At 30.6% G+C, this 22,834-nt stretch overlaps 1 protein-coding gene across 1 annotated transcript; it reads left to right on the plus strand.

The window, feature by feature from the left end:
* The first annotated feature begins 19,626 nt into the window (after positions 1-19,626).
* Positions 19,627-22,485, plus strand: LOC148571170 (uncharacterized). The gene has a single exon (XM_088507231.1). It carries the CDS (start codon positions 19,627-19,629, stop codon positions 22,483-22,485), a length of 2,859 nt encoding a protein of 952 aa, XP_088363357.1.
* The last annotated feature ends 349 nt before the right edge of the window (positions 22,486-22,834 follow it).

Consider the following 22,834-nt stretch of genomic DNA (forward strand, 5'->3'; position numbering starts at 1 on the left):
CTTCTAGCTAACAATGAACCATCTTACTTCATGTTTCAAACATTTCTTTTATTGAATTGAAAAGATGCAGGGGACAAAGCATGCATTAGTTAAGTGAAAGTAACCACACAAGCACACACTTAGACTAGCTTACTTATTTTAAGAAAAATAAACATGATGCAAAAACTACTTTAAACAGAAAAGATGCATGGAGCAGGTCCACCTTTCATTTATCGTGCTTTTTCTTTCTTCTTTCATATGTTTGGTTGTTGGTGTTCCCTGTTTCCATGTTTGTTGTCTGTTGTCCACGCCAAAATCCAGCTCTATTCATCGTTTCTTCTACTCTATCTTCAAGCCTCATAGCATTACTTACTTCAATCTCACTTTTCCCTTTGAAGTACTCATCGAAAGTTGGAAACGCTGGATCCATGTTGTGCAGATGCTCTCCGATGTAGTTCAATTTAATTTGACTATTTATGTTGTAGTCGGCTTGGACTTCATATCTTGCCTCTTGGAGGGTTGTGAACTCTTTGAGAGCCCTCATATTTTCAGCTTGCATTTGTGCCAACTTTCCAAATGATTCGTGAGCTTGAAAAGCATTCTCCTCTTGCATCACGAAGAATTTTGACTCAAACTCACTTTGTTTGTTCATCATCCTCAGCTGCCATTCCTCTTGCTCTTGTTGGTTTTTCATGTACTGTGAATGGTATTCCTCTTGCCTTTCTTGAATTCTCAGATACTGTTGTGATAATCTTCCAATTGCTTCCTGCATCTGAGTCATATCCAGAGTGTTGTGTGGTGGAATGTGTTGCTGTTCCTCCTCCTCTTGTAGCCCTTCTTCCTCCATTGGTTCATTCCTTTGCCTTCTTCTTGGCAGTCTTCGGCTTTGCTGTGCTTCAGTAACAATCATCATTCTTTCAACGGTTATAGGCATGCCCGGGTGCAACCATGTTGGGTTTGCCTCCTCCATTGGCACTTTGGCTCTCATGCATAAACGCATAATGGTGCTCGGGTAGTGCAGCCACCCTTCGGCCGAATTTTTCTCTGCTAACCTTTGGATGTCATTTGCAATGATCTCATGGACTTTCACTTCACCTCCCATGATTATGCAATATAACATGATAGCTCTCTTCTTATTGACCTCCGAGTTGTTTACTGTGCCTAGGATTGATCTCTTCATTAGCTCATACCAACACTTCGCTTCAGGGGTGAGATCTCCCCTTCTCAAGTACTTGTACTTGTTTTTAGTAGTTCCTACCCATTCTGTGTTGACTACACTAATCTCACTGGCAATCTCATCATAGTCATGTTCTTCATTTAGCCTTTGATGGTATCCTGGCTTATCAAAATGAGCTGCCCTTAGATTCAATACTTTCATGATAGTATTTGGGCTAAAATCTACTTCAGTTCCCCGCACATAACTCCTGTAAGTTGGAGCTTGATCCATTTCGGTTCTTGGGGTGTTGGCATAAAATTCCCATATAATGTTCGCATTAATCTTAGTGATTGGTGAAATGAGCTCTTCCCACCTCCTTTTCCTAATCTTGGTTTTCATTTCTTGGCACTCATCGTCCAGCAATAGGAGTGGAACCTCTGGATATATTTTCTTCTGCCTCATCCATTCAAGTTGTAGTTGATGGTACCAAGATCTAAATTTCCATCGATCAAATTCATGGGTGCTTTCCTCAATCATAGGCTCTTTTCCTCTCCTTCGTTTGGTTCTTGAGGAAGAGGCCATGATTGCTTAATTGGTTGATCTTTTTGAGGGTAGAGGAAGTGTGAAGAAAGTTGGAGATTTTTATGTGTTTTTGACAAAGGAATATTTGAGGCCCAGCTTAGATGGTGAGGAATGATGGATGAATTGGAGTTTGAATAGTTGAAGTGCAGGGAGTGTGCAACTTTTTCGTTTATGTGCATGGCTTGAAGGTGGTGTTTTATGCTCATTTGATTGAACAATGGAGGGTTGGGATGCAATTAGATACTTTGCAAATCAACGGCGTGCATGCAAGTTGAATAAGGACAAAGCTTGCTTCCTTAATGGTTTTCAACGTTCTCTTTCCAAGAGTGTGCAGAATCACTCCTTGAAGCATGTGATGCATCTTTGTCTTCATTCTATGCCCCTCCTTGTCTTGTCCCTTTCATTGAATATTCCTTGACCACCTAACCATCACAACAAGACAACAAAGATAACATTATTAAATCTTGGCAAGACAGCTTATTAAATTACTATGTGAATTCTCATTCCTTATATCCATTTTGACCGTGACTCTTCTCTTTTTTTTTTCTTGGAGGACACCAAACTTAATGTTTGGCCATATAATCCAAAATATTTCTTCCTCCAACTAGTGTTTTTGAAATCTTAATGTCACTCTTGGTTATCTATTCATAAGGAATGCCTAAAAAAATTACCTATGATCATCGGTGCATGATTTTAGTTTCATTAATCAAGAACTGTTCTTTTGAAAGCTCTACATATGCAGACACCAAACTTAATGTTTGGTCATATGCTTTATCAGAATGACTAAGCATATGGTTTAAGATTGTTTGAAAAACTAATTTGGTGTGCTCGGAGGCACACCAAACTTAGAAGTCTTGGCATATGTTTTAAAACAATGTTTGCACTCATGAAAAAAATATCATGCTGGATGATCATAGCTTATTGAATTTAAAATAACAGAAATCTTAAATCATGGGTTGCCTCCCATGGAGCGCTCTTTTATTGTCACTAGCTTGACATTGGGGCTTTCTTTTATGGTGGTTGATGGTTGTAGTGCCTCAATTTGTCCCCTCTGACTTCGAGCTTTTTCTTTGTTGCTTGATGTTCTATCTCAGCATGTTCTAGTGAGATTATTTTGCTCACAGTATAGTAATCATCAGTCTGTTGGCTTGCTCCCAGTTGTTGATAGACTAACTGCACTTTGTCACCTTTGGAGAGCCCTTCTGTTGGGATTTTTTTATTCTTCCACTCTTTGTGAGCCTTCTTCTTATTCTTCTTCCTTTTTCTGGTTAACCTTTCCTCCTTGACAGTAGCTTTAGTTGTGGCACTTTCCTTCTTGGTTATCTTCCAAATTTCTTTTTGAGTGCCTTCTTTTCCTTGCATCTGTTCATTCTTCTGCTTTACTGAAGTGTTGATTACTTGCCTTGAGAAACAGTCATTGATGACTTGGCTTCTTCCTTCAGAATTTTGTCGTTCTGGGAACACTTTCAGAGTAATGCTTTCCTCATGCATCCTAAGAGTTAATTCTCCTTGCTCTACATCTATGATGGCTCTAGCGGTAGCTAAAAATGGCCTTCCCAAGATAATCGAATTGTTTCCTTCTTCTTCTATTTCCAAGATTACAAAATCCGCAGGATAAATGAACTTGTCAACCTTAACTAAAAGGTTTTCGATCACTCCTTTGGGATGTACTACTGACTGGTCCACCAATTCCAATGACATCTGTATTGGTTTCACCTTCTCTATGCCAAGCTTTTTCACTAAAGAGGATGGGATCAGATTTATGCTTGCTCCTAAATCGCACATCCCCTTGTTGATAAATAGACTTCCAATGGTACAAGGTAGGAAGAAACTTCCTGGATCTTCCAACTTGGGAGGGAGTCCTTTTCTGATGAGTACACTGCATTCTTCAGAGAGAAGTACAGTCTCCTTCTCCAGCCAGCTTCTTTTCTTGTTAATGAGTTCCTTCAAGAACTTGGCATATAAGGGCATCTGTTCCAATGCTTCAGCCAGGGGAATGTTGATTTCCAGCTTCTTGAAAGTTTCCAGGAATTTGTGGAAGTGTTGCTCTTTGGTTTCTTTGTTGAACCTCTGTGGGTATGGCAGCGGAGGAATGAAGACTTTCTCCTTTTTCTGTGCTTCTTCCTCTCTCTCATGTGTATTGATTGGCTGGTCTTCTTTTCTTTTGGGGTTCTCTGTATTTTTGTTTGACACCATATTTTGATCATTGGCTTCCTCTGTATCTGTTGGCTTTTTGCTGCTTTCCACTGGCTTCTTTGTGGTGTCATTGTTGCTCATCAATGTTCTCCCACTTCTTAATTGTATTGCCTTGCATTCTTCCTTAGGATTTGGGATTGTGTCACTCGGCAATGAGCCTGAAGGTCTTTCAACAGAAATCTGTTTGGAGATTTGCCCAATTTGCCTCTCTAGGCTCTTCATGGAGGCTTCATGATTCTTGGTTGTCATTTCCTGGTGTTTCCACAATTTGTCTATCAATGTTTCCAAGTTGGTGAGTCTTTGAGATTCAGGTGATGCTTGTGGTGGGTTGTGAGATGTGAATGGTGGATGGTGGGTATTTTGGTTTGTGAGTTGGTTATTGGATTGGTAATGGTTGGGGTGGTTGTTTTGAGGCTTTTTGTAAGGGTTTTGGTTAGTTTGCTGCTGGTTGTGGTTTTGGTTGTTTCTTGAAGTGTTTTGGTTTGAGTTCCTCTGCCATGGTTGTTGGTTCTGGTTGTGATTATCTCCCCATCTGAGGTTCGGGTGGTTCTTCCAGGATGGATTGTATGTGTCTCCATACACTTCATTCTGTCCAGAGTTTTGGTTGTGCATGTACTGGACTTGTTCTTGCTGCTGCTCCTCTTGAGTCTCTTCATTTTGCCCCCATGTGGATGATGGTTGGCTTGTGTTAACTGTTGCAACTTGGAGGCTATCAATCCTCTTGGCCATTTGCTCAAATTGTTGTTGAATTTGCTGCTGCATCATCTTGTTTTGAGCCAAGATTGAGTCCACTCCTTCTAACTCTATTACTCCTCTCCTTTGTGATGGTTGGCGTTGCCTTTGATGCGCAAAGAAATACTGATTATTAGCCACCATGTCAACAAGATTCTGGGCTTCCTCAGCAGTTTTCATCAGTTGTAGTGAACCTCCAGCAGAATGATCTAATGCCTCTTGAGATTTCAATGTCAGGCCTTCATAGAAATTTTGCAGCACGTCCCATTCATTGAACATCTCTGGGGGACACTTTCTGATTAAGGCTTTGTACCTCTCCCATGCTTCATACAAGGATTCGGCATCTAATTGTGTGAATGTCTGCACCTCGGTTTTCAGCCTGATGACTCTTTGGGGTGGGTAGAATTTGGCTAGAAATTTGGTCACCAAGTCATCCCAACTAGTGATGCTTCCTTGGGGAAAAGTTTCAAGCCATTGTGTGGCCTTGTCCCTTAATGAGAACGGGAACAGCAGGAGCTTGTAAGTTTCAGGATTCACACCATTGGATTTGACAGTGTCACAAATCCTTAAGAAGGTAGATAGATGTTGATTTGGGTCCTCCAATGGTCCTCCCCCAAACGAGCAGTTATTTTGGACCAATGTGATGAGTTGTGGCTTCAGCTCAAAGTTATTTGCATTGACATTAGGGGTGAGAATACTGCTTCCACAATGTCTAGCATTTGCAAAGGTGTAGGAGGCCAATACTCTCTTCTGTTGTGGGTGATTGGGAACTCCTTCTCCTGGATTAGATGTATCTCCTTCCATCTCGTGATATTCTTCCTCAGATTCTTCTTCTCCAACAATATTTTTCCCTCTCTCAGCTCTTCTTAACCTTCTAAGAGTTCTCTGGTCAGCTTCAGATAAAACAGGAATGGATCTCCCTGTACCTGACATACAAATAATCAAAAGAAACACCAACAATAACACTTCAATCTATTGCTAGATTGAAGTTTAGTTTAAGCAAAAATTCGAACAGTTAGTGGGTTAGTCCAAGATTAAAGAATCGGAAAAGAAAAAGTGCTTGATCTAGATCTCCACTTCATGTAATCATTGTCAATCTATTTCAATTCCCCGGCAACGGCGCCAAAAACTTGATGTGCGGAAAACGATGCGACACAAAACTCACCGGCAAGTGCACCGGGTCGCATCAAGTAATAATAACTCACGTGAGTGAGGTCGATCCCACAGGGATTGAAGGATTGAGCAATTTTAGTTTAGTGGTTGATTTAGTCAAGCGAATCAAGTGTTGGTTGAGTGATTTGTGATTAACAGAAATTAAATTGCATGAAAAGTAAAGGGAGAGGGGTAGATTGCAGAAAATTAAAGAGAACGGAACATAAAAGTGCTGAATCTTAAAGAACAAGAAATTAAATTGGCAGAAACTTAGAACGCAAAAAATGTAAATTGCAGAATCTTAAAGTGCAAGGAATGTAAATGGCTTGAATTATAAAGGGGAGTGGGAATTGGATTTGCAGAAATTAAACCAGGAAAAGTAAATTTGCGATGAACATAAAAGTAAAGGATGGATTCAATTAAATCGGATCTCAAATAACAATGAAAATAAGCTTGGTGTAGAAATGAAACAAGGAAATTGAAATTTAAAGATGTAGATCTCAGGACTCAAGAGACTAGATAACCAAGTCTAGATCTCAATGCCTTCCTAGATCCAAATTTAGAATTTAATTGCAAGAAAATTTAAGATGCAGTAGTAGAAGAAAAGAAATGGAATCGCAATTTCTCAATAATGCAGTAAATCAAACAGAAGAAAATCTCAAGGTGAGATTGAGATAGAATTTCCTCAATTCTCCAACCCAAGATTCAAAACAAGTGTAGATGAAATGTAAAACAAGAAAACTAAGAGGAAGAGAATTCAATTCTCCTTCCCCAAGACTCAGAATCTCCAAATAGCTCAAAACCCAAAAGCTCTCTCCCAAAATTACTCAGTAAAAACTCAAAAAGGAAAAAGCCCTCAAAACTTCAAATCCTAAGCTATTTATACACTTTCTTCAAATGATCATTAAGCCTTGAATTGGGCCTTTAGCCTTGATGGAATTGGGTTGATAGTAGCCTCTGTTGATTGCTCTTGGTGTTGGGAGGAAATCCATTAGTGAACCAGGCCATGAACCATTCACGTTTGAGCCAACGTTTGAGGCAAACGTTGACTCAAATGTTACTTGAGTGAGGCATTATGCAGCTAGGCCGTGTGCTGTCTTCCACGTTTGGCTCAACGTTTGAGGTCAAACGTGAGCTCAAACGTGGACCTCCCTTTTTGTATGCTTCTTGGGGGCTACTTTGTCCTCTTATTGCGTTGCCAATTTTGTGCCCAATAGAGACTATTATATATGGTTCGAAAGCTCTGAATGTCAGCTTTCTAACCCACTTGGAATCACCTCAATTGGACATCTACAACTCAAGTTATTCTTGTTTGAAGTATGCCCCCTTCATGTTGTTTGGCGCCAACGTTTGACCTCACGTTTGAGGCAAACGTTGGCTCAAACGTTGCTGTGCCCAGGAGCTCCAACTCTCTTCTTTTTGGATCCAACGTTTGACCTCATGTTTGAGGCAAACGTTGGCTCAAACGTTGCTGCCTCCAGGGATGCCATTTCTCTTCTCTTTGGCGCCAACGTTTGACCTCACGTTTGAGGCAAACGTTGGCGCAAACGTTGCCTTCCCAGGAGCTTCAATTCTCTTCTCTTTTGGAGCCAATGTTTGACCTCACGTTTGAGGCAAACGTTAGCTCAAACGTTGCTTTCCAAGAGCTTCATTCTTCAACCAACGTTTGACCTCAACGTTTGAGGCAAACGTTGGCTTTTCCCCAGGGTGTTCTTCAACTGCTACTCACGTTTGAGTTGACGTTTGAGGCAAACGTTAGCTCAAACGTGAATTCCATTTTCTCAAACCCATTCTTGCAACCTTCTTCCATAATGTTGGCACACCTTTTGTTTCCTTTCTTCACCTACAAGTAATCAAAACAACCAATCAAAGTATCACAAAATTCACAAGGTTTATAATTCAATTAATTATCAACTAAAGTTAGCTTGAACCTCATGATTTTGTATTAATTAAAAGGTGGTTGATTGATTCAAGGAAACCATGCAATTCCAATTCAAATGGCTAATTTACAATGTAAGAAAGTGCATAAAACTAAATGAAAACAAGAGAAAAAGACTAGTGATACTAGGCTAAGATGACTTGTCATCACCAACATTTGGGCTAAAGTTTGAGGTCAAACTTTTGCTCAAACGTTGGTCCCCTTGTGTATATGTGTGGCGCCAACGTTTGCCAAAAAGCTTGAGGCAAACGTTGGCGCAAGCTTTTCTCCTCCAGGGTGTGCAAGTGTGGCGCCAACGTTTGCCAAAAAGTTTGAGGCAAACGTTGGCTCCAGCTTTTCTCCCAAAAGTTTGAGCTAAAGTTTGAGGCAAACTTTGGCTCAAGCTTTTTTCCTCTGGAATGTTTTCAACTCTTCTAAAAGTTTGAGCTAAAGTTTGAGGCAAACTTTGGCTCAAACTTTTTGTTCTCTCTTGCTCCTAGCCATTCCTTCTTCCTTCAACCTTCTTCAAAACTCTTTTCACCTATCATCAATCAATCAAAATAATCAAAGCTATGCCCCAAATCATAAGATTGTGTTTCTTTCATAATATATGACAATTATAGCATAAAATCTCATGAAAGTGCATGAATTCATCCATGGTTGATTGAATCAAAGGAAACATGGAAATCTACCCAATTGGCTTGCTTATGGCTTAAGAAAGTGCATAAAATCAATTGAAAACAAAAGAAAAAGGCTAGTGAAACTAGGCTAAGATGACTTGTCATCAGCTACTAGATATTGTTGGACTTTATTTTAATTTTCTAATTATGATAAAAAAAACATTTAATAATATAATTTAAAATTCAAAAATAAAAAAATTAGTTTTTTAAAATTTTTTCTTTTTTAAAAAATATTTTTCTATCTTTTTATTTACCGGATAATACTACACCCGGACAGTTGACTTTTTTTACTGCAATTGTTCACAAATTAAGAATAAATTAATTTAAAAAATTTAAAATTTTTCAATTTTTAAATTTTTTGGATATTGTTAGAATTTTTTATTTTTCTAATGTTGAAAAAAAATATTTTTTAGTTTAAAAAAAAAGAAATTTACAGATCTGTTGATTACTCGATATTGTTGGACTTTATTTTATTTTCCTAATTTAAATAAAAGAATTTAGTCATATAATATAAAATTAAAAAATAAAAATTTGGTTTTTTAAGATTTTTTATTTTTTCAAATTTTTTTATTTTTTTATTCACCGAAAAAAGCTAGACCTGTACAATTGACTTTTTTTTGCTGCACTTGTTCACAAATTAAGAATAAATTAATTTAAAAAATTTAAAACTTCTCAATTTTTTTTATTTTTTGAATATTGTTAGAATTTTTTATTTTTCTACTATTAAAAAAAATTATTTTTTTGGTTTAAAAATTAAAAAAGATAATAAATTTACAGATCTATTGGTTACTAGATATTGCTGGACTTTATTTTAATTTTCTAATTATTATAAAAAAACATCTAATAATATAATTTAAAAGTTCAAAAATAAAAAACTTAGTTTTTTAAAATTTTTTTTTAAAAAATATTTTTCTATCTTTTTATTCACCGGATAATGCTACACTCGGACAATTGACTTTTTTTTGTTGCAAATGTTCCCAAGTTAAGAATAAATTAATTTAAAAATTCAAAAATTTTAATTTTTTTATTTTTTTATTTTTTGGATATTTTTGGAATTTTTTATTTTTCTACTATTAGAAAAAAAATTTATTTTTTCAGTTTAAAAATTAAAAAAATTTACAGAGTTCTTATTTACTAGATATTGTTGGACTTTATCTTATTTTTCTAATTTAAATAAAAGAATTAATCATATAATTTAAAAATTCAAAAATAAAAAATTTAGTTTTTTTAGATTTTTAATTTTTTCAAAAATATTTTTTTACCTTTTTATTCACCGGATAATGCTACACCCGGATTGTTGACTTTTTTTGTTGCACTTGTTCACAAATTAAGAAAAAATTAATTTAAAAAATTTAAAATTTTAAAATTTTTTATTTTTTGGATTTTTTTAGAATTTTTTATTTTTCTACTTTTGGAAAAAAATATTTTTTAGTTTAAAAATTAAAAAAATAATAAATTTACAGATCTGTTATTTACTAGATATTGTTGGTCTTTATTTTATTTTCCTAATTTAAATAAAAGAATTTAATATTATAATTTAAAAATTCAAAAAAAATTAGTTTTTTTAAATTTTTATTTTTTTAAAAATATTTTTTTATTTTTTTATTTACCGAATAATGCTACACCTTTACAATTGACTTTTTTTGCAGCACTTGTTCACAAATTAAGAAAAAATTAATTTAAAAAATTTAAAATTTTTCAATTTTTTATTTTTTAGATATTGTTAGAATTTTTTATTTTTCTACTATTCGAAAAAAATTTATATTTTTAGTTTAAAAATAAAAAAATAATAAATTTACAGATCTGTTGTTTACTAGATATTGTTGGATTTTATTTTATTTTTGTAATTTAAATAAAAGAATTTAATCATATCATTTAAAAATTCAGAAATAAAAAACTTACTTTTTTAAAATTTTTTATTTTTTAAAAAATATTTTTCTATCTTTTTATTTACCGGATAATACTACACCTGTACAATTGACTTTTTTTTGCTGCACTTGTTCACAAATTAAGAATAAATTAATTAAAAAAATTTAAAACTTCTCAATTTTTTTATGTTTTGAATATTGTTAGAATTTTTTATTTTTCTACTATTAGAAAAAAAATTATTTTTTGTGTTTAAAAATTAAAAAAGATAATAAATTTAAAGATCTGTTGGTTACTAGATATTGTTGGACTTTATTTTAATTTTCTAATTATTATAAAAAACATTTAATAATATAATTTAAAAATTCAAAAATAAAAAATTTAGTTTTTTAAAATTTTTTCTTTTTTAAAAAATATTTTTCTATCTTTTTATTTACCGGATAATACTACACCCGGACAGTTGACTTTTTTTGCTGTAATTGTTCACAAATTAAGAATAAATTAATTTAAAAAATTTAAAAATTTTCAATTTTTTATTTTTTGGATATTTTTAGAATTTTTTATTTTTCTAATGTTGAAAAAGAAATTATTTTTTTAGCTTAAAAAAAAAGAAATTTACAGATCTGTTTATTACTCGATATTGTTGGACTTTATTTCGTTTTCTTAATTTAAATAAAAGATTTTAATCATATAATAGAAAAATTAAAAAATAAAAAATTTGGTTTTTTAAGATTTTTTATTTTTACAAATTTTTTTATTTTTTTATTCACCGAAAAAAGCTAGACCTGTACAATTGACTTTTTTTTGCTGCACTTGTTCACAAATTAAGAATAAATTAATTTAAAAAAATTTAAAACTTCTCAATTTTTTTTATGTTTTGAATATTGTTAGAATTTTTTATTTTTCTACTATTAGAAAAAAAATTATTTTTTGTGTTTAAAAATTGAAAAAGACAATAAATTTAAAGATCTGTTGGTTACTAGATATTGTTGGACTTTATTTTAATTTTCTAATTATGATAAAAAAAACATTTAATAATATAATTTAAAAAATCAAAAATAAAAAAATTAGTTTTTAAAATTTATTTCTTTTTTTAAAAAATATTTTTCTATCATTTTATTTACCGGATAATACTACAGCCGGACAGTTGACTTTTTTTGCTGCAATTGTACACAAATTAAGAATAAATTAATTTAAAAAATTTAAAAATTTTCAATTTTTTAATTTTTTGGATATTGTTAGAATTTTTTATTTTTCTAATGTTGAAAAAAAAATATTTTTTTAGTTTAAAAAAAAAAGAAATTTACAGATCTGTTGATTACTCGATATTGTTGGACTTTATTTTATTTTCCTAATTTAAATAAAAGAATTTAATCATATAATATAAAATTAAAAAATAAAAATTTGGTTTTTTAATATTTTTTATTTTTACAAATTTTTTTAATTTTTTATTCACCTAAAGAAGCTAGACCTGTACAATTGACTTTTTTTTGCTGCACTTGTTCACAAATTAAGAATAAATTAATTTAAAAAATTTAAAACTTCTCAATTTTTTTTATTTTTTGAATATTCTTAGAATTTTTTATTTTTCTACTATTAGAAAAAAATTATTTTTTTGGTTTAAAAATTAAAAAGGATAATAAATTTACAGATCTGTTGGTTACTAGATATTGCTGGACTTTATTTAAATTTTCTAATTATTATAAAAAAACATCTAATAATATAATTTAAAAATTCAAAAATAAAAAACTTAGTTTTTTAAAAAAATTTTTTAAAAGATATTTTTCTATCTTTTTATTCACCGGATAATGCTACATTCGAACAATTGACTTTTTTTGTTGCAAATGTTCCCAAGTTAAGAATAAATTAATTTAAAAATTCAAAAATTTTAATTTTTTTATTTTTTTGATATTTTTGGAATTTTTTATTTTTCTACTATTAGAAAAAAAATTTATTTTTTTAGTTTAAAAATTAAAAAAAATTTACAGATTTGTTATTTACTAGATATTGCTGGACTTTATCTTATTTTTCTAATTTAAATAAAAGAATTAATCATATAATTTAAAAATTCAAAAATAAAAAATTTAGTTTTTTTAGATTTTTAATTTTTTTCAAAAATATTTTTTTACCTTTTTATTCACCGGATAATGCTACACCCGGATTGTTGACTTTTTTTGTTGCACTTGTTCACAAATTAAGAAAAAATTAATTTAAAAAATTTAAAATTTTTAAATTTTTTATTTTTCGGATTTTTTTAGAATTTTTTATTTTTCTACTTTCGAAAAAAAATATTTTTTAGTTTAAAATTAAAAAAATAATAAATTTACAAATCTGTTATTTACTAGATATTGTTGGTCTTTATTTTATTTTCCTAATTTAAATAAAAGAATTTAATATTATAATTTAAAAATTTTAAAAAAATTTAGTTTTTTTAAATTTTTTAGTTTTTTAAAAATATTTTTTTATTTTTTTATTTACCGAATAATGCTACACCTGTACAATTGACTTTTTTTGCAGCACTTGTTCACAAATTAAGAAAAAATTAATTTTAAAATTTTAAAATTTTTCAATTTTTATTTTTTTAGATATTGTTAGAATTTTTTATTTTTCTACTGTTCGAAAAAAAATTATTTTTTTAGTTTAAAATAAAAAAATAATAAATTTACAGATCTTTCGTTTACTAGATATTATTGGATTTTATTTTATTTTCTAATTTAAATAAAATAATTTAATCATATCATTTAAAAATTAAGAAATAAAAAACTTAGTTTTTTAAAATTTTTTATTTTTTAAAAAATATTTTTCTATCTTTTTATTTACCAGATAATACTACACCTGTACAATTGACTTTTTTTTGCTGCACTTGTTCACAAATTAAGAATAAATTAATTAAAAAAATTTAAAACTTCTCAAATTTCTTTATGTTTTGAATATTGTTAGAATTTTTTATTTTTCTACTATTAGAAAAAAATTATTTTTTTTGTTTAAAAATTAAAAAAGATAATAAATTTAAAGATGTGTTCGTTACTAGATATTGTTGGACTTTATTTTAATTTTCTAATTATGATAAAAAAACATTTAATAATATAATTTAAAAATTCAAAAATAAAAAAATTAGTTTTTAAAATTTTTTTCTTTCTTTAAAAAATATTTTTCTATCTTTTTATTTACCGGATAATACTACACCCGGACAGTTGACTTTTTTTGCTGCAATTGTTCACAAATTAAGAATAAATTAATTTAAAAAATTTAAAATTTTTCAATTTTTTAATTTTTTGGATATTGTTAGAATTTTTTATTTTTCTAATGTTGAAAAAAATATTTTTTTAGTTTAAAAAGGAAAGAAATTTACAGATCTGTTGATTACTCGATATTGTTGGACTTTATTTTATTTTCCTAATTTAAATAAAAGAATTTAATAATATAATATAAAATTAAAAAATAAATATTTGGGTTTTTAAGATTTTTTATTTTTACAAATTTTTTTATTTTTTTATTCACCGAAAAAAGCTAGACCTGTACAATTGACTTTTTTTTGCTGCACTTGTTCACAAATTAAGAATAAATTAATTTAAAAAATTTAAAACTTCTCAATTTTTTTTTATTTTTTGAATATTCTTAGAATTTTTTATTTTTCTACTATTAGAAAAAAATTATTTTTTTGGTTTAAAAATTAAAAAAGATAATAAATTTACAGATCTGTTGGTTACTAGATATTGCTGGACTTTATTTTAATTTTCTAATTATTATAAAAAAACATCTAATAATATAATTTAAAAATTCAAAAAAAACTTAGTTTTTTAAAATTTTTTTTTAAAAGATATTTTTCTATCTTTTTATTCACCGGATAATGCTACACTCGAACAATTGACTTTTTTTGTTGCAAATGTTCCCAAGTTAAGAATAAATTAATTTAAAAATTCAAAAATTTTAATTTTTTTATTTTTTGGATATTTTTGGAATTTTTTATTTTTCTACTATTAGAAAAAAAATTTATTTTTTTAGTTTAAAAATTAAAAAAAATTTACAGATTTGTTATTTACTAGATATTTCTAGACTTTATCTTATTTTTCTAATTTAAATAAAAGAATTAATCATATAATTTAAAAATTCAAAAATAAAAAATTTAGTTTTTTTAGATTTTTAATTTTTTTCAAAAATATTTTTTTACCTTTTTATTCACCGGATAATGCTACACCCGGATTGTTGACTTTTTTTGTTGCACTTGTTCACAAATTAAGAAAAAATTAATTTAAAAAATTTAAAATTTTTAAATTTTTTATTTTTTGGATTTTTTTTAGAATTTTTTATTTTTCTACTTTCGGAAAAAATATTTTTTAGTTTAAAATTAAAAAAATAATAAATTTACAGATCTGTTATTTACTAGATATTGTTGGTCTTTATTTTATTTTCCTAATTTAAATAAAAGAATTTAATATTATAATTTAAAAATTCAAAAAAAATTTAGTTTTTTTAAGTTTTTTATTTTTTTAAAAATATTTTTTTATTTTTTTATTTACCGACTAATGCTACACCTGTACAATTGACTTTTTTGCAGCACTTGTTCACAAATTAAGAAAAAATTAATTTAAAAAATTTAAAATTTTTCAATTTTTATTTTTTTAGATATTGTTAGAATTATTTATTTTTCTACTGTTCAAAAAATATTTATTTTTTTAGTTTAAAATAAAAAAAATAATAAATTTACAGATCTGTTGTTTACTAGATATTGTTGGATTTTATTTTATTTTTGTAATTTAAATAAAAGAATTTAATCATATCATTTAAAAATTCAAAAATAAAAAACTTAGTTTTTTAAAATTTTTTATTTTTTAAAAAATATTTTTCTATCTTTTTATTTACCGGATAATACTACACCTGTACAATTGACTTTTTTTTGCTGTACTTGTTCACAAATTAAGAATAAATTAATTAAAAAAATTTAAAACTTCTCAAATTTTTTTATGTTTTGAATATTGTTAGAATTTTTTATTTTTCTACTATTAGAAAAAAATTATTTTTTTTGTTTAAAAATTAAAAAAGATAATAAATTTAAAGATCTGTTCGTTACTAGATATTGTTGGACTTTATTTTAATTTTCTAATTATGATAAAAAAACATTTAATAATATAACTTAAAAATTCAAAAATAAAAAATTAGTTTTTTATAATTTTTTCTTTTTTAAAAAATATTTTTCTATCTTTTTATTTACCGGATAATACTACACCCGGACAGTTGACTTTTTTTGTTGCAATTGTTCACAAATTAAGAATAAATTAATTTAAAAAATTTAAAATTTTTCAATTTTTTAATTTTTTGGATATTGTTAGAATTTTTTATTTTTCTAATGTTGAAAAAAAATATTTTTTTAGTTTAAAAAAAAAAGAAATTTACAGATCTGTTGATTACTCGATATTGTTGGACTTTATTTTATTTTCCTAATTTAAATAAAAGAATTTAATCATATAATATAAAAATTAAAAAATAGAAATTTGGTTTTTTAAGATTTTTTATTTTTTCAAATTTTTTTATTTTTTTATTCACCGAAAAAAGCTAGACCTGTACAATTGACTTTTTTTTGCTGCATTTATTCACAAATTAAGAATAAATTAATTTAAAAAATTTAAAACTTCTCAATTTTTTTATTTTTTGAATATTGTTAGAATTTTTTATTTTTCTACTATTAGAAAAAAATTATTTTTTTGGTTTAAAAATTAAAAAAGATAATAAATTTACAGATTTGCTGGTTACTAGATATTGCTGGACTTTATTTTAATTTTCTAATTATTATAAAAAAACATCTAATAATATAATTTAAAAATTCAAAAATAAAAAACTTAGTTTTTTATAATTTTTTTTAAAAAAATATTTTTCTATCTTTTTATTCACCGGATAATGCTACACTTGGACAATTGCCTTTTTTTTTTTTGCAAATGTTCCCAAGTTAGGAATAAATTAATTTAAAAATTCAAAAATTTTAATTTTTTTATTTTTTAGATATTTTTGGAATTTTTTATTTTTCTACTATTAGAAAAAAATTTTTTTTTTAGTTTAAAAATTAAAAAAAATTTATAGATTTGCTATTTACTAGATATTGCTAGACTTTATCTTATTTTTTTAATTTAAATAAAAGAATTAATCATATAATTTAAAAATTCAAAAACAAAAAATTTAGTTTTTTTAGATTTTTAATTTTTTTCAAAAATATTTTTTTACCTTTTTATTCACCGGATAATGCTACACCCGGATTGTTGACTTTTTTTGTTGCACTTGTTCACAAATTAAGAAAAAATTAATTTAAAAAATTTAAAATTTTTAAATTTTTTATTTTTTGGATTTTTTTAGAATTTTTTATTTTTCTACTTTTGGAAAAAAAATATTTTTTAGTTTAAAAATTAAAAAAATAATAAATTTACAGATCTGTTATTTACTAGATATTGTTGGTCTTTATTTTATTTTCCTAATTTAAATAAAAGAATTTAATATTATAATTTAAAAATTCAAAAAAAATTTAGTTTTTTTAAATTTTTTATTTTTTTAAAAATATTTTTTTATTTTTTATTTACCGAATAATGCTACACCTGTACAATTGACTTTTTTTGCAGCACTTGTTCACAAATTAAGAAAAAATTAATTTAAAAAATTTAAAATTTTTCAATTTTTTATTTTTTAGATATTGTTAGAATTTTTTATTTTTTTACCGTTGGAAAAAAATTTATTTTCTTAGTTTAAAAATAAAAAATAATAAATTTACAGATCTGTTGTTTACTAGATATTGTTGGATTTTATTTTATTTTCGTAATTTAAATAAAAGAATTTAATCATATAATTTAAAAATTCAGAAATAAAAAACTTAGTTTTTTAAAATTTTTTCTTTTTTAAAAAATATTTTTCTGTCTTTTTATTTATCGGATAATACTACACCTGTACAGTTGACTTTTTTTTTGCTTTACTTGTTCACAAATTAAGAATAAATTAATTAAAAAAATTTAAAACTTCTCAATTTTTTTTTATGTTTTGAATATTGTTAGAATTTTTTATTTTTCTACTATTAGAAAAAAAATATTTTTTTGTTTAAAAATTAAAAAAGATAATAAATTTAAAGATCTGTTCGTTACTGATGACAAGTCATCATATACCCTTTTTAATAGTCTTTTCCTTCATTTTCATTTGGTTTTATACACTTTCTTGTACTCTAAGTAAGTAATTTGGAATGGAATTGCATAACTTCTCTTAATCAAACAACCACCATATAATTGATACTAAATCATGAGGTTTAGGCCAAATTTAATTGCATTTTTATGATTTGTAAACCTTGTGAATTTGGTGATTCTTTGATTGGTTGTTTTGATTAATTGTAGGTGAAGAAAAGAAGAAAAGAAGAAAAGCATGACCTAAGAAGCGTGGTTCAAGGAATAGAAAGTGTGGCCAACAAAGAAGAAAGTGTGGTGCAACAAACCATGGAACTCATTCCAGGAGCACCAAGCACTAAGAGAGCGCTACACTCACCTCCAAGGGACAAAGGCACAAAGCTCAGCTCACTTTGTGAGCTGAGCACAACACAAGACCAAGAAATAAGGAAATGAGGAACCAAGCTCAGCTCACAAAGTGAGCATTATCGAGAGCGCTAGAGGAGAAATTCAAGAAAAATGATTTCCAAATGCATGCTCCAAGACTTGAACCCATGACCAAGGGGAAAGGGTGGAGGCGCTACTCACATGGAAAATAAGCCAAAATTGGCCAAATGCACTCCCCAGGGTTCGAACCCCACACCTTGAGGAAGCAAGGAAGCAAGGCAACCAAGAAAAGGGGTAGCGCATGCTTCCCACGGGTTTCGAACCAAGGACCCTTCCTTGGATACACCAAAGCTCAGCTCACAAAGTGAGCTGAGCGCTACCCCTTGGAGCAATGAGGCACGTATGACACGGACAAGGGATGGGGAGCGCGCAACAAGACACGGTCCCTGGGCAGCACACAACGCACACACATTAGCACTAGCGCTCAGCTCACAAAGTGAGCTGAGCTCTCCCGTGATGCACCCAGCAACAAGCACGCTACCATTCCTCACACTAAGTGTCAAAGCTCAGCTCACTTTATGAGCTGAGCACTCCCCTGGAAGCAATCTCTTCATGGGCTGAAAATTTAACCAAAAATCCAATTTAATTCAAATCTTCACCAAATCAAAAGCCCATCCAAATTCCAATATCCAAGAATAGAAAGTGTATAAATAGGAGTTAGTTTGATGTAATTAGGACCTTTAGACTTCATTTTGAATTTTCTTTTTTACTTGCATTTTGATTTTGAGCTTTTGCTTCTGCATTTTTTCTGTTCTTGGAGAATTGGGAAGGAGAATTGAATTCTCTTCTTCCCTGTTCTTGCTTGAACTCTCTTTTATTTTCTTGCTTTGGATTTGGAGTGGAAAATTGAAGAAATTCTGTTTCAATCTCACTTTGAGATCCTTGTTTATTTTCTTTCTGCATAATTGAATTTGGATTACTGTTTAGTGCTTCTTCATTTACTTTGTTTCTGCAATTTACTTTTCTTTACTTCTTTTGCAATTGCTCTTGTTGGATCAAGGAAGGATTTGAGATCTAGACTTGTTATCTAGTCTCTTCCACTCCTGAGATCTCAACCCCTTTTAATTTGCTGCAACTTAAGCACTGCTTTCTAGTTCTTTAAATTCTCAAGTCATTTTACTTTTTTGTTAAGATCTACTTCACTGCACTTCAATTTTCTCTCTTATGTTTAATGCCATTTACTTGTTTCTTGTTCAAATTCTGCAATCCCAATCCCCAATTCCTTTTATGATTCAAGCAATTTACATTTCTTGCACTTTAAGCTTCTGTTATTTACATTTCTTGCAATCTAAGTTTCTGCACTTTATTTTACTTGCTCTTTAAGATTCAGCTTCTTTATTTTCCTGCTCTTTAGTTTACTGCAATTCTCCCTTTCCCTTTTACATTCTAAGCAATTTAGTTTCTGTTAATCACAAAAACTCAACCAATACTTGATTCGCTTGTCTAAATCAACCACTAAACTAAAATTGCTCAATCCTTCAATCCCTGTGGGATCGACCTCACTCATGTGAGTTATTATTACTTGATGCGACCCGGTACACTTGCCGGTTAGATTGGATGTTGAAATTCGTTTTCACACCATCAAGTTTTTGGCGCCGTTGCCGGGGATTGAAATAGGTTGACAATGATTAAGTGAAGTGGAGGTCTAGATCAAGCACTTTTTCTTTTCTATTCTTTAATTCTTTGACTAACACACTAACTGTTTGAATTTTTGCTTAAGCTAACTAAAACTTCATTCTAGCAATAGATTGAAGTATCACTGGTTGTGTTCCCTGTTATGTTGTTTGTATGTCAGGTACAGGGAGAGTTGTTCATGTTTTATCTGAAGCTGACCAAAGAACTCTAAGGAGATTGAGAAGAGCTGAAAGAGGGAAAGGCATTGTTGGAGAGGAAGAATCTGAGGAAGAATATCACGAGATGGAAGGAGATCCATCTAATCAAGAAGGAGGGGTTAACAATAACCCACAGCAGAGGAGAGTACTAGCCTCCTATACATTTGAAAATGCTAGACATTGTGGGAGCAGCATTCTTACCCCTAATGTCAATGCAAACAACTTTGAACTGAAGCCACAACTCATCACATTGGTCCAAAACAACTGCTCTTTTGGAGGAGGACCATTGGAGGATCCGAACCAACATTTATCCACTTTCTTGAGGATCTGTGACACAGTTAAAAGCAATGGAGTGCACCCTGACATATACAAGCTGTTGTTATTCCCATTCTCTCTCAGGGACAAGGCCACTCAATGGCTAGAAACATTCCCGAAGGAAAGCATTAACACTTGGGATGACTTGGTGAGCAAGTTTCTTGCCAAGTTTTATCCCCCTCAAAGGATCATCCGGTTAAAGACTGAGGTGCAGACATTCACACAAATGGATGCTGAAAATCTGTATGAAGCATGGGAGAGATATAAGGCTCTGCTGAGGAAATGTCCACCAGAGATGTTCACTGAGTGGGACAAGCTGCAGAACTTCTATGAAGGGCTCACTTTAAAGGCTCAAGAGGCACTTGATCATTCAGCCGGAGGCTCGTTGCAACTCATGAAAACTGCAGAGGAAGCCCAAAATCTCATTGACATGGTGGCTAACAACCAATACTTCTTTGCTCATCAAAGACAACGCCAACCATCACAAAGGAGAGGAGTAATGGAGTTGGACGGAGTGGATTCAATCTTAGCTCAAAACAAAATGATGCAGCATCAAATTCAACAACAATTTGAGCAAATGGCCAAGAGGATTGATAATCTCCAAGTTGCAGCAGTCAACACAAGCCAACCATCAACCACTTGGGAGCAAAATGAAGAAACTCAAGAGGAGCAACAGCAAGAGCAAGTCCAGTACATGCACAACCAAAATTTTGGACCAAATGAAGTATATGGTGATACCTACAACCCCTCTTGGAAGAATCATCCCAACCTTAGGTGGGGAGATAACCACAGTCAACCTCAGCAGCCATGGCAAAGAAACTCCACCCAAAATAATTGGAGAAACACAAACTACAACAACCAGGCCTCTAACCAAAATACATACAGAAAACCACAAAATACCTACCCCAACTCTAACCAGTACCCATCCCACAACCAAGCCTCTAACCAAAACACTTACCCTCAACCATCAACACCCCACACTCAACTCATTTCACAAGATTCTCAGAGAATTACCAACCTGGAGCTCCTAATGGAAAAATTGATGAAGAACCAAGAGATGACCACAAGGAACCAGGAAGCCTCCCTGAAGAATATGGAAAGGCAAATTGGTCAACTCTCCAAAAAGATCACCATTGAAAGGCCATCAAGCTCACTACCTAGTGACACTATTCCTAATCCAAAAGAGGAGTGCAAGGCAATACAGCTAAGGAGTGGCAAGACCCTGGTGAGAAATGAAGAAGCAGTCAAGAAACCAAAGGAAAGTGACGAGAAACAAGACAAGGAAGATACGGCCACTGATGAAAAAGTGACAGCAAGCAAGCAAGCCTCAGAGGAGCTCAAAGAAAAAGAAGACCGGCCACAACAATCAAGAAAAGGGAAGGAAGCAATGGGGGAGCCAACCAAGGAACAAAGACAGGACATGAACTCCATACCTCCACTGCCATATCCTCAAAGATTCAGCAAAGAGACTAATGACCAACACTTCCCAAAATTTCTTGAAGTCTTCAAGAAGTTGGAGATCAATATCCCTTTGGCTGAAGCATTGGAACAAATGCCTCTGTATGCAAAGTTCTTGAAAGAGCTCATCAATAAGAAGAGGAGTTGGCAAGAAAAGGAGACTGTGCTTCTCACTGAAGAGTGCAGTGCACTCATCAGAAAAGGACTTCCTCCCAAGCTGGAAGACCCTGGAAGTTTCTTCCTACCTTGCACCATTGGAAGTCTAGTTATCAACAAGGGGATGTGTGACTTAGGAGCAAGCATAAATTTAATTCCATCATCCTTAGTGAAAAAGCTTGGCATAGAGAAAGTGAAACCAATACAGATATCCTTAGAATTGGTGGATCAGTCAGTAGTATATCTCAAGGGAGTGATTGAAAACCTTTTAGTTAAGGTTGATAAGTTCATTTTTCCTGCGGACTTTGTAATACTGGACACTGAAGGAGAAGAAAACAGTTCAATCATCTTGGGAAGACCATTTTTGGCCACTGCTAGAGCCATCATAGATATAGAGCAGGGAGAACTAACTCTCAGGATACATGAGGACAGCATAACCCTGAAAGTGTTTCCAGAACCACAAATCAGTGAAGAAAGGGACAAGATAGTCAGTGACTGGTTCCCAGGGGAAACAACCAATAACACTAGGGAACAGAAGAATGAGCATGTGCAAGGAGAAGAAGAAATTCAAAATGGAATCAGGATGATAAACAAGAAGGAAGGTACCACCACCAAAGCTGCTATTAAGGAAGAAAGGTCGACAAGAAAAAGGAAGAAAAACAAGAAGAAAGCTCACAAAGGGTGGAAGAATAAAAAGATCCCAACCGAAGGACTCTCCAAAGGTGACAAGGTGCAACTAATATATCAACAGCTGGGAACTGAGGATCACTACACTGTTAACCAAGTACTCTCTCTTGAGCATGTGGAAATTGAGCACCAAGGGACAAAGAAGAAGTTCACAGTCAGAGGAGACAGGCTAAGGCACTACAGTCATCAACCACCATAAAAGAAGGGGTTCAATGTCAAGCTAGTGACACTAAAAGAGCGCTTCATGGGAGGCAACCCATGATTTAAGATTCCTGCTTGCTTTTAAATTCAATAAATCTTGATTACCTCAGCATGATTTTGAACATACTTGACAGATGCATACATTGTTTTGAAACGTATGTCAGACTTCTAAGTTTGGTGTGCTTGACAGCACACAAAAGTTAACCTTTCAAGCACTTTGAGATCATATACTTAGTCACTGAGATGAAGTATATGACCAAACATTAAGTTTGGTGTCTGCATACGTGTCAATTATAAGAAATATCAACTCTTGTTCAGAAAAGAGAAAAGACAATAAAAAATCATGC

The sequence above is a fragment of the Arachis ipaensis genome, chromosome B3, assembly GCF_059453495.1.
Source record: "Arachis ipaensis isolate K30076 ecotype BB chromosome B3, ASM5945349v1, whole genome shotgun sequence".
Classification (NCBI taxonomy): domain Eukaryota; kingdom Viridiplantae; phylum Streptophyta; class Magnoliopsida; order Fabales; family Fabaceae; genus Arachis; species Arachis ipaensis.